Source organism: Aethalodelphis obliquidens, unplaced genomic scaffold (genome assembly GCF_003676395.1).
Source record: "Aethalodelphis obliquidens isolate GAN/ISIS:26980383/991018 unplaced genomic scaffold, ASM367639v1 scaffold2, whole genome shotgun sequence".
Classification (NCBI taxonomy): domain Eukaryota; kingdom Metazoa; phylum Chordata; class Mammalia; order Artiodactyla; family Delphinidae; genus Aethalodelphis; species Aethalodelphis obliquidens.
Genome location: NW_020837946.1, coordinates 73102549 through 73118389, shown reverse-complemented (window position 1 = coordinate 73118389; position 15841 = coordinate 73102549). Strand labels below are relative to the sequence as shown.

The 15841-nt window shown below is 41.4% G+C and overlaps 1 protein-coding gene across 4 annotated transcripts in view; it reads right to left on the bottom strand.

Moving 5' to 3' along the window:
• Positions 1-337: 337 nt before the first annotated feature.
• Positions 338-15841, bottom strand: part of ACVR1 (activin A receptor type 1) — a 127394-nt gene continuing 111890 nt past the window's right edge. For all 4 annotated transcript variants that reach the window (XM_027130955.1, XM_027130964.1, XM_027130969.1 and 1 more), the window contains 3 exons: positions 12251-12448; positions 2289-2419; positions 338-1547 (listed from right to left, as the gene is read on the bottom strand). In XM_027130955.1, the coding sequence (XP_026986756.1) occupies positions 1413-1547; positions 2289-2419; positions 12251-12448 (464 nt within the window). In that variant the 3' untranslated portion in view covers positions 338-1412. The remainder of the gene's footprint in view (positions 1548-2288; positions 2420-12250; positions 12449-15841) is intronic.

Below are 15841 nucleotides of genomic sequence, written 5' to 3'. Positions count from 1 at the left end.
TATACTAAACAAAATGCTTTGACCTCCTTCCTCCACTTATACTAACAAATCCCTTGTGAAGGAGGCAGCTCAGACAAGTCTGTTACCCTCACTTCAAAGCTGGGGAAACTGAACAAGAAAAAAATAAAATCACAGCCACCCCCCCCCCCAAAAAAAACCCAAAATCTAAATTTTCTGATACCAAATTCAAACTGGAAGACATCCCCCTAGAACCCTCAGGCTCATTAATAGACTTAAAAAGCAAATTCGACTTACAAGTTAATTTTGTGCTTCTATTGTTCCCACAAGAAAATGCTTTATAATATGTAGATCTTTTTTACATGTTGAAAAAATACACTTTGACTTGAAAACATTTTATTTAATTTATACAAATAACTACTAAATACAAAAAGTAGATTAAAACAAAATAGTTATTTTTTTCTGGCAGAGTTTAAATGCACATAATGGATAATTCTGAAGAAAATGCATTTTCCCCACAGCGTTCAGGACTAAAATTCTACTGAAATCTTTGCTTCTAAATCAGTAATATATTCGGTGGTGTCACATGGGTAATGGCTAAATACGTTCTGCATATGAACTGAAAAAAAAAGTTACAGTCTACACACATAAATGTGAAGCACTTAAAATGTGAATTTAACGGATAATAAAAGAAAATGTCCATTTCAGAGTATAGTGTTAAAAACATTTCAGTAATAAAATCATAAGACCACATAAAAATAAGCTTTAACATATGCATGAAGCAGTTTTGTAAAAACTGCTACTGCACAAGTAATAAATAATTTGCAAAGTTGTGTATAAACAATTCCTAATGTTCAGCGTCATTGTAAACATCAGCACATGTGTAAAATGCAGCAAAGTCTGACATTATATTTTGTTTTGCCAAATTGAATTCCTATTATCCAAAGACAGACCAGTGGAGTACGGAGCCAATGTTTCCGCAAGTTGGGTCTTTAAAATTAAGAGTAACAGTGCAAGTAAGGAATGCAAAGAATTCCTAGTGCAATAAAGAAGAGAAGCACAGGCAATATTGCTGATTAAAAATTCACCACCTCCTTGAGTTTCCCGTGGGGAGTGTCTAGGAGACCTGTGAAGATATGCAAAGCCACTGTCTTAATGCCCAGATCTCTTTTAGGATTTCTCTGTGTTCCTCCAGTTCCCTACCTTTGCAACAGTGTCTGTCCAACATGAGTCTCTGCAGCGTGAACAGTTTGTGAAATGCCCAGTTCACAGTCATTGAGCGAGGTTAGGGTGGTTTTGGTGTCTCCCCAGCACACAGCCGGGTAAGATGTCGGCCTTGTCAAAGCAGTCATTTGGGGAGGGAGACAGATGGATTCTGTTCTGACAACCAGTCAGGTCAGCATTAGGTCCCAGCTGGACGACGTCAGACCTTCCTTCTTGACACCGTGAAAATGTCAACAGTCAGTTTTCAATTTGTCTAGGGAATTATCAATTTTGGTCAAAGTCTTTTTGATACGCAGGGCTGTGAGTCTGGCAGATGGATTTTGATACCAGCATTCTTTCATCAGCTTGGCCAGGGAGGTTAATGTCTGAGGAGAGAAAGAACCAATACCACAGTGAAAAAGTAGCTGGGCAGATGTTACGTCAACTGTTTCGCAGGGCTCTACAGGTCTTGTGAAGTTCAAGTGATGTTATTACCATTTTCCTTACACAAATAATCAAGGCCTTAGCCACTGATAAACCACGCTTGAGTTTCTTAAACTCTGCCCTTTGGACTCCTAATGCTACCAACTGACCATCAAGTCAGTTACACAACACAGGTTGATGGTTTGATGGCGCTAAAAGCCATAACAGTAACCCAGAGTTAAAACTGAAATATGCAAATAGGGTCATTTCTCAATGCCTTAGATTTGCTACTTACTACTTAACAGCAGCAATAAGGATTGTCAGCATTAAACAGCCTATGTTTGGAAGAGATGCAGAGATAGAAAAGAGGTTAAAAAGCATCACTCAGGTCTCTTGGTTTACATGTGAAATTGCAGTCCTAGGGCCAGTGGCATAGTAATGCGTCTCCCAATTCCTGGAGCTAATCAAGGGTAGAAAATCTTGTGAATGTTGTCATTCATTGGCAAGATCTATCAGAAATGGCTCTTTCAAGAATGAGACCATTTTGTGAACCTGCTCAACTAGGTCTAAAGCTCTTCTACATAAAATAGGGAGAGAAAGAAACAGGGCAGATCACTCAAGAACTCTACCAGCTGAAAAATCAAGAGAATGCAAATAGCAAACAGCTAAGTATAGCTCTAAAACTAAGAAAGCATTGCTCTTACCGGGTCTGAGAACCATCTGTTGGGTATGTTGGGCCTCTGTTGATCTACACAGACCACCTTCCTCATATCTTCAAAACTTGGGTCATTGGGAACCACATCATAGAACGGTGGCTTGTAATCCTCCACAATACCTACACACATGGACAAGAATTGTGTTGGGTTAGCAAAAGAGTAGAGGTTCCCAGGGTTGTACTGAGGGTTGCCGCAGGTTACAGCGTTGACAGAAAAAGTACTGATCACCTTCCTCAAACTTCAGGGTGATTCTGAAAGGTACAGGTAGGTCTTAAAATAAGTGGAAAACAAAGCAATAAATAGAAACCCTGCAGAGAACTGGAGGAACAATAATTGTTAGAAGAAAACGTGACTACCTCTCATGTAATTATAACAAAACGCTCCAAGAGTGCATACAAACAGCTCTGCGGTGCCCAACAGGGCACAGGAGACAGAACAAGAGTCCCTTCAGTGATGAAAAAGGACAAAATACCTAAAGAAGGTACACGAATCTAGTGTTTTCAAACCATAAACTGAAATAAAAAGTTAGCCACAACTAGAGCTGGAGGCAAACAAACAATCCAAGGCCATCATCAAAATACCCCTTTTTTTATGATTAGGGGTAAATGCATTGCTATAAAATAATCCCTCCAACCGGGAGGATGCAAGTAATGTAATATGAAATACTATTTCCTCACTCATTCATTCTGTATGTTCTGAGTACCCTCTGTCATTCACAGCTGTCTGTTTGATGGCTCTATTAATTCCTCTCAGATCAAAGGCACAAAATAAAATGCAGAGGACAGTCTTTTGGAAAGGCAGAAGAATGGCTGAAAAGAATGAACTTTTCCCTTACTCCCAAGCAAATGTGAAAGTCGCTAATTTCAGCTTCTGCCCCTGCATGGTTTCCAATGCCTTAGAAACCTTTTTTCCCAGTAAAATTACATCAGTTCCTTACTTTTCACAAAGAAAGTAGTTCCACAAAGAGAAAAATTTAAAGCAATAATTTAGAATTAGAAAGTTGATTCTTTCCTTTATAGAAATGAGACCCAGAAAATCCCTTATTTTTCTCTCATCATCAAAGGCCTCAACAGTGAGGACAGTGGATTAGTTTACTGCCCTCTCTCCTTCCTCCATGTAACTTTCTTCTGTTCCTAAATACCTACCAGAGTGATTGTTGGCACAGGTGGGAGGAGGCTGTTTTAATAATTTTTAAGTTTTTCTAGCTCCTGTAAGCTACCTGAAAAGCTTCAATCGCCTTTTCATTTATCAAAGAAATTAACAGTGAGAAGTTGCTCTCACAAATCCCACATAAAGACAAACCATTTATGAAAAAGATTAGTCATGATAAGGAACATCTGTTAAATACTAGAGTTTTGTTAAACTACATAGATTCAAGAGTTTATTTTAAAAATGGAATGTAGTCTAAATTTAAAAATTCTAGTTGATATTAAGACTTACCATTAACTTACCCACATTGCTTGACTGTGTTTGTAATGTGTATTAGTCAGTGGAGTAAAACCTTTCCTGACAAATGGTAAACAGTTCAGATTGGGCATAAACCACTGCTTTCAGAAGTCTTGAGATACCTCATCTCAGAGACCTCACCTACTTCTCTTGTAAGGACCCCAGGAAGCATTCAACAATATTTTAATTCTTTTCAGTACCTGTATTACTAGGAGACATCACATAAAATACAGCTGGACACAGACCAGCAAGATAATTTATACCCTTATAATGGCCACATGAACTTATAAGAAACAGTAGGATTGTGCCCGTCACCACCTCTCAACTTTTCTGAAGGAGAATATATTTAATAGCCTGGCTTCAGTCTTTAAAAATCTAGCATAACAGCCAGCTATTTCAAGTAATTTGCCTGGCTAGCTTGGGAAGGGTTATGGGAACATCAATTTTTCTATAAATGCAAAAGAAAAAAAGCATGGCTGGATTTTTAAAACATAGGATCTGGGGATACTCAACAATAAAATTCACTATACAAAGATGAAGTTTTCCCTTGGGTTTATATTTCCCATATTTTAATCTTATGAAATACTGCCATGTTTTAACAAAAGGAATCAAGTTTAAAAAGACCATTTAGTTGATCATGCCTGGAACTTAGTCATGCCTTTTTTGTCAACCATTGGTCAAATTGTTGACTGTTTCCATCTGATGTTGGTCGTGCTTTCCCAGCATAAAATAAACCTGGTATTAAACTCCAGCAGTTATATGGAACACCCTTTGGTCAAGGAAAGCAATTATTTCAATCAATATAAAGTATATTACATACTGACCATGTGTGGAACACCATTCTAAATGTTGAGGATATAAAAGTATAAGACATACTCTCAGTTTTCAAGGAACTCAAAGTCTAGTGGAAGATGAGAACAGGTCCCTCTCTTTTCTACTTTAGATAATGGAAATCTTGTTTAAAAAAAAAAACAAAACCTCAAAAATGTTTTTCACCCCTTTGTATACTTTATATCTTGAAAGGCAAAGATAGATTGGAAATTCTCACTAAGTTTTACTTGCGAGTTCCTAAATTGGCTCAAAAACCATTTTGGTCCCTTAAACTGTATGAGCCAGAGGTTGTCCTTGGCACTAGGGATATAAAAATAAAGATGTGATGTTGGTGATGAGACTAATGGGAAAGGAAGACACGAAAAAAAATTACAAAGTAGGACCAGGGAGAAGAGGTGGGGGGGGGGGGGCATGGTGTTCAATGGGTTTCAGAGAACTAAACACCTGTGTGGTTTAAATACCAGATATAAACCAGGTGCCATGGAAGCACAAGTAAGCTTTCTGGGAGCTAGGGCCTGGCTGAACATAGAAAGATGAGTTTTCAAGAAAGAGGAGAGGATGGGACAAGAATACGCCAAGGAGAGGGGGCAATCCAGGTTGGGGGCCGGTGATATGGGACAAAGACAAGGGGTTACAAATGATCCTCCCGTGTTGGAGAGGAGGGAAATTCCCTGTAGCTGAAATCAGTGCACACGGTGGTGGAGAGGGTGAGCGGTCAGGGTCGGACTGTGAAATTACCTGTGTTGTCAAGGTAGGAAGTTACTTACAACTGTTCCTCACTCTGCCAGAGAAAAAGTGGACTCTCAGTCCTTTTACAACAGCACCCAACAACTGCCAAATCGTGAGCCAGCGAACAGAACAGCGTGAATTCAGGAAAAGCGCCTAAAAATACAAAGGACTTCGAGTGCCAAAGGAGTGGTACAAGCAACAGAGGATCCAGGAATGCAGTGGAAGAGGAGCTCTTAAACAGTGGTCAGGAAGGACGAACCGTGCCAGCCCTCGCTTTTCCACGGTAGGGGCTGCGACTCGAAGGGCCGCGGAAAGAATCAGAGAAACTATTCATAACCTCCTCCCCACAGCTTTGGGCATGTATATCTGATTTATACAATTTTTTTTTTCCTGGACATGTGTCTAACTGAAAGTTTTCTCTTCTCTGGGGCAAATATATCTTTACCAACAATATCCCTATCATTAATTTGCTGCATGATTCTGAGTAAACCCCTTAATTGCCTGGCCTTAGTTCCAACACCTTTAAAGTACACATCACAAAGCGAATGTGCAGATTAATAAGAACAACCTAGAAACAACCTTCAAACCCCATGAAATGCCAGAGGGTTCTTTCTAAAAATGCAAGTCTCTGGAAACAAGGCCTTCCTCATGACCCTCCCTACCCAAACCAATAGCTTTGGGCTCTCAAAGCTTTGGGGATTTCTCAATTGCAGATAAGGGGCTGTGCATTTGGCCATCATTTGAATAATCTGAAGGTGAGGCAAAGACAGATGCAGGGGATGTCAGAATCATGCAGATCACAGCCTGCCTTTCCTTCAGAAAAAGCAGCTGAGGACCACCCAGGGGAAACGTACTTGTCCAAGTCCACAGCTACCTAATGACAAACATTAACCTGAATCCAATTCCCTGTTTGTATTCTAGAATTCTTCCCAACAAGCCCACAATGGGATAATGCATTGATCTCGTCACAAGGGCCTGCTCACTTCATGTCCGCGGTCTCTCTTCACTGCACTGCAGCTTGGGTGGACACCCAGGTAACAGGCAAGGGGGGCAGGATCCCCAGCATCCGCATCCCTGCAGAGAGCTGCTGTTAACAGTGAACTCCTACAGGAACTATGAAGCCCTTCAGAGACTGGAACATTACGACTAAAGCCATTTTACAGAGAATGAGAGTGGTTCATGTTGGGCTTCTGATAGTACTCTAAGTTAATACAGTGTTTCCGTCAGGGGTGGCCTGTGAGAAAATTAGATATGGTTCAAGGACAAAACTTTTTTGTCTTATTAAATAACTGCGTATGTATTATTAACGTTACCTTCCATTTAATGCCATGGGATAACTGGTTTTCCCACTTCCAGTAGTGACATTAATTTCCTTTTAAAAAGAAATGTTTGAAAAAGTTAGCTGACTTAAATGATTAAGAAAATAATGGTACAAGGGGCATTTGGATATGAAAAGAAATCATAAAGGTAGTACGTGTATGAGAGAATCTTGGGAAACACTGTTTTCAGAGAGGCATTTTTTTCCTGGTAGGAAGAGGATTCAAAAAGGTATATCAACTATTTGTGTCTCTTTGCTTAACATTCCTCACAGAAGGATTTCAAGCACAGTTTTCAAGCCATGGCCAACATCAAAAACGACTAATATATAAACGGATGGAGCTGTTCACAGCAGAGGGGACGACAGCCCAGGAGGTTCTGGTGGCCCTTGGTGCTGCCTTGCTGCTGGAGGTTTCAGAGAACCAGTACCTCAGGCACTCCTGTAACCAACCAGGCGCACTAGCTGGGAAGCCCTGCCTCTCCCCAAGGCAGGTACTCCTTTCAGAAACAGGAACAGAGCTGGCAGGACAGCTCTGTTCCCTGCTAAGTGAAGTATCTGTGTGGCAGTGATGACCTCATCCTGCTATCCCCCCTACAATTCATGGGCATATGGAACCATGCACATTATTCAAATCAAGACTAAACGCATTATCTGAAATCTGTTAAAAGTAATTTCTGTTACTGGGATTCTCAGCAGTGTGGCATAGCCAAAATAAATGGTTCACAGATTGCTTCACAGGCCCTACTAAAAATATTTATGAATGTGACAGTTGTCAGAAAGGTCAAAGGGCCTAGGTCAAAGGGCCTAGGAGAGATGCACAGCCATGCTCTGAGTTAAGCTTTGACAAGACGCCTTACATCTCACACACCCTCAGACCTAGAGGGAGAAGCTCCAGAAGACTTCCAAGCGTTTGCTATCTGTAGAGGTCTCATGAGAAGAAGAAGGTATCATTCACCGGATGCTGGGGCTGTTCCAAGGTTGACACCACAGATACTTGTCCTGGTGGGGACACCTGCTGTTAAAGATGTGTCAGGGAAGAGAGACCAGTAAGCAGTGAACAATACCCAGTAAAGTTCTGCTGGCCTCTGGTTATTTTGTCGTGACGTCAGTTGACTGCCCTCCTTTGGTCTAGATCTTTAAACCAGGGACACGAAATTCCAGGAATCAGTGAGAGAAAAATCCCACCTCCATATTCCTGCCCCCAACCACTCACCTAAAAGCTCAAATGAAATAAAACAAACCTGAAAGAAATTGCTTGAATGAATACTAAAAATTTTCCCTAATATGAGTCTTCCCTTTGTTCAAACCTTAATATACACTAAGGTAGTGAAATGAAATCGTGAAACACACTGGATATTAAGTTGCTGAAGAAAATCAGAGTTGTCATGGTTTCCATATACAAGCCCATTGTGCTCAGGAACTTGAAGCACACGCCATTCCTTATTTAGCAAGCCCAAGGGCTTCTTAGAAGAGGTTTTCCAAAGTATGTGCGCCAAACGTAAGCTTATTCTAACAAGTATTCCCTAGTCCCCACCTCATTAAGAGATGCAGCTCAGCCAGCAGGGTTTTTTCAACGAGATACAAGTGCTTTTTGACACATTTCAACACTGGATTCCATCACAAAATGGAATAACCAAAGCCAGTCACTGAAACAAAAATATGTCCACATAGCCCTCCTGTGGGCAGCGAAGAGGAGACACGTGAAGGGTATAGCAGAGGCTCATGGTGCCTGCATGATGCCACAGTCAAAGATGTGCTACAGGAGGATCAGGGAAGATCATTTTAGTTAGCTTTTAAATCCATGAGCAGCTGTGGCCACAGTATTAGTGCAAAACAACTCTGGCGTTTCTGCATACAGGGATCCAACCAAGGTGTGACACCGAAGGCTGAGGTTCCAGAGAGAGGACTTCTAATCTCAAGAGGGAACTGCTGCAGGATGCTTGGATGGGGCTACTAGAAGTTTCTGATCAGACCAAAGCTAAATGGCACACGTGAAGAGCCATGATGCACCCATTTATCTGTGGAATCCACGTGTCAATTTCTGTCTTCACACCACACTGAACCCAGGTAACCAGAAATCAGTGTGTCTGCAGAACTATAAAAGTATTCTTGCCAGAGAAGTAGCAAAAATCTTGAAAGAAAGGCCAAGGCCTAGCTACAAGACTCAAAGGAGAAAGGGACCCCTCTTCAGCTTGGAAGAGAGAGGAAGCTTCACCTGAAGCATAAGAACACAAATCAGGAAATCCTGCTCAGATGGGCTGTGTCAGCATCCCAGGGACAGTCTTTATTTCCTGGCCTGGGTGAGACCGATATATTCCATTTTAACCTGAGATCCCAAGAGTACGGTCGCTGACCTAGCAGCACAGCATCACCTGGGGCCCTGCTAGAAAGGGAGATCCTGGGTCCAAACCTAGACCTACTAAATCAGAAACTCTTGGGGACGGTTCAGTACTCTGTGTTTCTAGGTGATTCTGCTGCACACTCTCTGGCTTAAGAACTAGTGATTCAAGCAAACCCCTGCCTTAGAGTCATATAGAAAATTCACCCGGAAATGGTGAGAAAATGGCTTTCCTTCTGACCAATTCCAAATTCAGTGTCAAACTAAACACAAACAGTAAATTCCAAAAGACACTACTGAGGAATTTTCAGATGTGAAAATGGACTTAACTCTCATTTCCTGTACAGAAACAGCAGGAAGTTTATTATTATTAGCAAAGAAATGTAAAATTCCTATGAAAACACAAAATGCGACATATTTTTATACTCATGGTTCACTTGAGGACTGTATTACTCCAAGAGAACTATCTGGTCATCAATTTTTACAATGGACTCAGAAACTCAAAGATGCATAATTATAATGACCTCCCTAAGATATTCATATATTTAAATGAGGTACATTTAGTATGCAATAATTTCAAATATATATATCCTTTAATGTCAGTTCTTAAAGCTAGTAAGAAAGTGAAATAGGTACATCACACCCCGGGGGTGAGCGGGATATTATAAATTAGAACAACTCATATGGAAAGCAACTTGGCAGTTATGTGTGAAGCCATAAAAACATCCAAATTCTTTGACCAAATAGGTCTACTTTCCTTCAGATTAAGAAGAATTCCCCAAATGAAAAAGCTGTATGAACAAAGATGTCTACATGGAGGAAAGAGGATGTCTGACAACATAGAAATGGTTAAATTAATGAAATATCATGAGACCATCTAAAATAAAAAGACTAACATTTAAAAAACAGAAATGAAAAAGATGATACAGAATTATATTTACACTATGATTACAACTAAGTAAAAAAATATGTACATGGTTGCATAGAGAAGAAGGGGAAAGAAACATGAATACTGGAAGGTAAAGGCAAATTTTTCTTTCTACTCATTTTTCTGTTTGGGGGTATAGTAATAACGAAAATATTAACAGGTATGCAAGCAGCACTGAACACTTTCAAGTTTGAGTTTGGATAAACTGATTTGTGTGTGTGTGTGCATGTGAATATTCATGGAAGAAGGAGGACTAGAGAAAGAGAAGGGGAAATATCAAATTAGTCATTGCCAAGGGACAGTAGCTGATTTAAAATGAGACATGACATACCCTTACCTCCCCCTAAAAATCAAACCACACCATAGAACAGAAGCGCAACCCACAAAATTTTAGGAACAATCTAAACCATGACGTAAGGGGGAGATCAGTAAATCAGAAAGCAACCAAAATAGTCTCTCTTCCTCTACCCTTCACGATATTTTTTCCAAAAATAATGTTAAACACAGGATAGATCAAGAAAACTATTTGTTGAGCTGTATTTTAAACTGACGGCTCTATTCTCCAACTGACTCCTATTAATCACAGCTGATCTTTGAAAGCCATTTGGGTTTAAGCCTGCGACACAGGGAACAAATTTGCAACATGAGTTCTTACAAAGCCCAAAGCCCAAGTTTCTGCCAAGTTTGCCTTTCATCACGCAGGCTTGCCTGGCATGGCTCCAGCACCCATAGCTGGACTGGACTATCCTGGCCTTGGAATATTAACTTCCTCTTCGTCTGGGGCAAGTTCCCCCACACACAGTTTATAATGACACCAGTCCTTCTCTAAAGTGTTTAAAATAAACTAATTAGAATCTGATTTTCAACTCTGAGGCACTCAAGAATTATAAGGGATGGGGATGGGGAAATGAAGTCGCTGTGCAATTTCAGGCAAAGTTCAGAACTTGATAAATCAGCAAAACAATCACTCTGTTGCAAACAATTCTCAAGGCACTTGAATGGCACAAAATGCAAGTCAGTAGCTCTCAACAATTGAGAAACAGTTACCAAGAAAATGTTCATGACTCCTTCCAAAAACAAAAAACAAAAAAAAACTTTAAAAGCACTGTCTGGTTACAATGCATGTATGTTTATGTTTAATTTAAAACATTGTCTTTGATACCCTTAAGAGTGTTAAAAGCAAACACACTCTGCTGCTGTTAGGGAGGAAAAAAAACTACCACAAAGCCTTGCCAATTTAAATTATTGCACACTAAAACTATGTTACATTACCCCAATTTCACTTAGCTCACAGAACCAGAACTTCCACTCTCTGGCTATTATTCTTAAAAATTGTAAGTTACCCCCAAAATTTCAATCCTTACAAGAAACTATGAGTGGAAGGTGGGATGGAGTACATATGTCAGTGACTTCATGCACTATTTAATACTTCAAATCTAGGGTCCCAGGAGGGTAAAATATCTCCTGAAAATGAATATTAATTTAAGTATATAGCATTTTCTTCTGTTTTCCTGGAACAATTTCAGACACATTCTTTTTGCAATAGGACTTCCAGTTGTGAAGGTATGAAGAGGTCAATTTAGTCGATTCGAGAGATTCTGCTATAATAACCACTTTGTGGGTAGATGGGGCATGTGCTATTTGAATGAGGATATGTAGTGCTTTCAGAATACAGTGAACTTAAAGTTCAACAATGTATTTGTGGCTGATTTGAAAGATGGAGGTGAAAGTTCACTGTAGGGAATATGGGTAAAAAATTATCGATAGACATATGCTTCCCTAGCTGCTAAGGCAACACCGTTTCATAAAGCTTATTTATAAGAGGACCAGCACGAGCCTCCTATTCAGGGCTTCCTGAATGTAAACTTCACTTACTTTGCAGGTACAGCCTGCTTCTTACAAACGAGTGAATTCTGAGTGTGCAACCTGAATCTTTTCTCAGTAATCCAAACTTAAGAAGTAAAAATATCTATAATAGCAGAATTCACACTTAGATTTCCTTGAAGCTCTCACGATAAAACTCACTTGGGAAAAGAGCAAAGAAGGAGGAAGGGTGGGGAAAAAAGGCAGAATAAGGACGGAGGAAGGAAAAATAAAATATGGACTGATAAAAACAAACCAAGGAATAAGTAGTCTCTTGCAGAAATACTTTTTCCACCACGGTTTCCCCTCCTGCAGTTAAAACAGACTGCCATCATGCGCCTTCTACCTACCAGCCATAAAGCAAGTATAAATGCCAGCAGCTTCACAAGCATGATTCATGCAACAGTGTGTACTTAAATATTTCCTTTGCCCTTTTAAAGGTAGCAGAACCAAGAGGACTCAGACAAGGGCAATATTATCTGAGATCAGATACCTACCATTGCTCACCATCCGCCGGGCCACTTCCCACAAGACAAGTCCAAAGGCCCAAATATCGACTCTCTTATAAGAATCGAAACAATCCACCTGGATGGTTTCATCTAGAACTTCGGGGGCCATGTAGCGTTTGGTGCCCACACGGGGGTTGTTCCCCACGTCGAGCTGATTGGTGCTCTGGGAATGCATGACTGCCAGGCCTGAAAGGAAGAAGACAACATTGTCAATCTGCTCCCTTCCTTTCTCACAGACGGCTGCTGAAGGATTTTAAACCAAACCCAACGAACAGCGCCCTCTTGTGGCATCCATGGTGACTGCCGCATTACACCCAGAGTCATCTCTGGAGTACCCTTGTGATGACTTCCGTTGAGAGCAGGAAATAGGGCTGATGCCAGAAACATTCTGAGGCTCTCAGGTTAATAGATGAACCTCAGAGACAAAAAGTTTGGGGTAAATAATAAACTAATACACCAAACCAATAGGAGGCCAGTGTTCGAAATGCACAGGAAAACAGACTCACTTGTCAAATGGGAGCCTCCAAGTGGCTTAAATAACAAGGAGCAAATTAAGCTCTCAGGCTCCAGCACAGCTCCCACTAGACTGCAAACACAAACTTCAAACCACGTGAGGCAGGGACTTTGAGGTAATTTATCATTACATAAAGGGCCGACTGCCCCGGGCCCTGCTCCATCCCTGAAAAAGGGCCGCTCATCTGAACAGTAACGTGGACCAAACCCACAGGGATTTCTCTGCAGCCACATGTACAGAGAACATTAAGCTGGCCCTCAATTCAAAGCACAACTATCACGTTAAATGATTTTGAAGCACTATCTTAAACCATGACTCATGTCCGAATTCCTCAGCCAATTAGAGAGACCCAGCATTCCTCACAGACCAAGGGTAATAGACAGATTCGTGCATGGTTTATTTGAGAATGGAATTACTTTTTGATGCATGTGCAGACCAACTGAAAGTGATTCCTGTAACACTCAAAATAATGAAAATTGCCAAACTGGAGCAAGCAGACCATGTACACCTTTGTAACCCAGCGGGGATCCCTCAAGTCATCTATGGAGAATGCTTCTCCTCCCACTCCGTGGCTTTGCGTGGGTGAGATGATGACTCCATATAAAGCAAGGGAGATAGCACGTATGTTATCTCAGCCTCAATACCAAAGATACTGGCAACTGCGTTTGACTAAATCAGACTGGTTCCTCTTCTCATTTTTATAAGCAACCCTAAGATTCTATGGCCATTACGAACATTTCACAAACCATAATGCCCCTCCACCATTTCCAGAACCACAGAGTAAAGATAACAGAATACAAAAAAGGTGAAGTGTAAATAGAGAATAGAAATACTAGCTGTGGTGGTTTAAAAATACATCCACAAGTGTTTTGAAACTTCTCCCTTCACGAGGGGAAACTCAATTCCTCATGCCTTGAGCATGGGCTGGACTACCAAACAGAATATGGCCGAAGAGTGTGTGTATCTTTAAGATTAGGGCATAGAAGGCATATGGCTTCCTGTTTGCTCTCTCTGGGCTCATTCGTAGTGTTATGAGGACACTCAAGCAGCCCAGTGGACAGGACCACATGACAAGGAACTGAGGCTTCCCATCAACAGCCATGTGAGTGAGCCATCCTAGAAGTTCCTCCAGGCCCGACCAAGCCTTCAGATGCCTGCAGCCCTGACTGATGGTATGACTGTTACCCCTGTCAGATCCTGAGCCAGAACCACAGACCTGAGTTGTTCCAAGACTGCTGACCGACTGTGTAAGATAATAAACTTGTGTTATTTTAAGCTGCTAAGTTTTAGAGGTAATTTGTTTCCCAGTAATCCATAATTATTACACTAACTAAAGAGACAAACCAACCAAATGCAACGTGCCTCAATTCTTGTTTGAAAAAACTGGAAAAATTTGAAAATGGCTATTAAATGATATTAAAGCATAATCAATAACTTTTAGGTGTGATAAACTGTGATTATGCAAGAGAAGTATATTTAGGGGATGCACTTTGAAGTATTTAGTAGTAAAGAGTTGTGACTTTGCAACTTTTCTTTTCTTTTTTTTTTTTTTTTGCGGTACGCGGGCCTGTCACTGCTGTGGCCTCTCCCGTTGCGGAGCACAGGCTCCGGACGCGCAGGCCCAGCGGCCATGGCTCACGGGCCCAGCCGCTTCGCGGTATGTGGGATCTTCCCGGACCAGGGCATGAACCCGTGTCCCCTGCATTGGCAGGCGGACCCTCAACCACTATGCCACCAGGGGAGCCCTGCAACTTATTTTCAAATGAATTTGCAAACATATACACTCAGCCACATACAAATAAAGCAAATTTGGCAACATTTTAATAACTGTTGAATCTAGGTGTTGTGGATATGAATGACCATCATACTACTTTTTCAGTCTTTCTTAATGCTTGAATTTTTCTGTGATCAAAAGTGAGGAAAATACAATACTGGTATTTTTGCTAAAATACTGGAAGTTTTACAGTATTAATAATAGAACATAATTTCTAACAAGTGATCCTTAATTTCTAGGTATAAAGTAAAAAATTAATATAAATTGCAGTCTTACAGGAGCTGTCTCCTGTACTACCAATCTACTTCCCTGAATAATGACCCCTTAACACAGATTTCTGTATGAAACCGTGAATACAGCTGGAAAGCTATAGGTCAAAATAAATGTAATTAAATAATTAATTAGTTGGATTTGCTAATTCCCCCCAAGTCCCATAAACCAAAACCAACAGCTGCCTCAATGTGTCTATCTTCCCTTGGCCTCAGGACTAGAACAGCAGCTACCATTTGAATGACTATTTGCCAAGCATTTATAAAATTTCTGAATCTCACAAGAATTGTGTGAGGTGGGCATAATTGACTTTTAGTAACATGAGTAATACATAAACACACTATTATAAAAGTTTCAAACAACAGAGACATTCAAGGCACGGTGTCAAACACTGAAGTCCCCCTTGCTAAGCCCCCCACCCTTGCCCTGAGTGTAAGCAGGTCAGCACTTAGGGCAGGTAAATAGATGAAAAAACCTGTACAAAAATACTGGATCAGGGACTTCTCTGGTGGCGCAGTGGTTAAGAATCTGCCTGCCAATGCAGGGGACGTGGGTTCGAGCCCTGGTCTGGGAAGATCCCACATGCCGTGGAGCAACTAAGCCCATGCGCCACAACTACTGAGCCTGCGCTCTGGAGCCCGCGAGCCACAACTACTGAGCCCGCACGCCTAAAGCCCGTGCTCTGCAACAAGAGAAGCCACCACAATGAGAAGCCCGCGCACCGCAACGAAGAGTAGCCCCCGCTTGCCGCAACTAGAGAAAGCCCGCGTGCAGCAACGAAGACCCAATGCAGCCAAACATAAATTTATTAATTAAAAAAATACTGGGTCGGGCTTCCCTGGTGGCACAGTGGTTGAGAGTCCGCCTGCCGATGCAGGGGACGTGGGTTCGTGCCCCGGTCCGGGAAGATCCCACATGCTGCGGAGCGGCTGGGCCGGTGAGCCATGGCCGCTGGGCCTGCGCGTCCGGAGCCTGTGCTCCGCAACGGGAGAGGCCACGACAGTGAGAGGCCCGCATACCG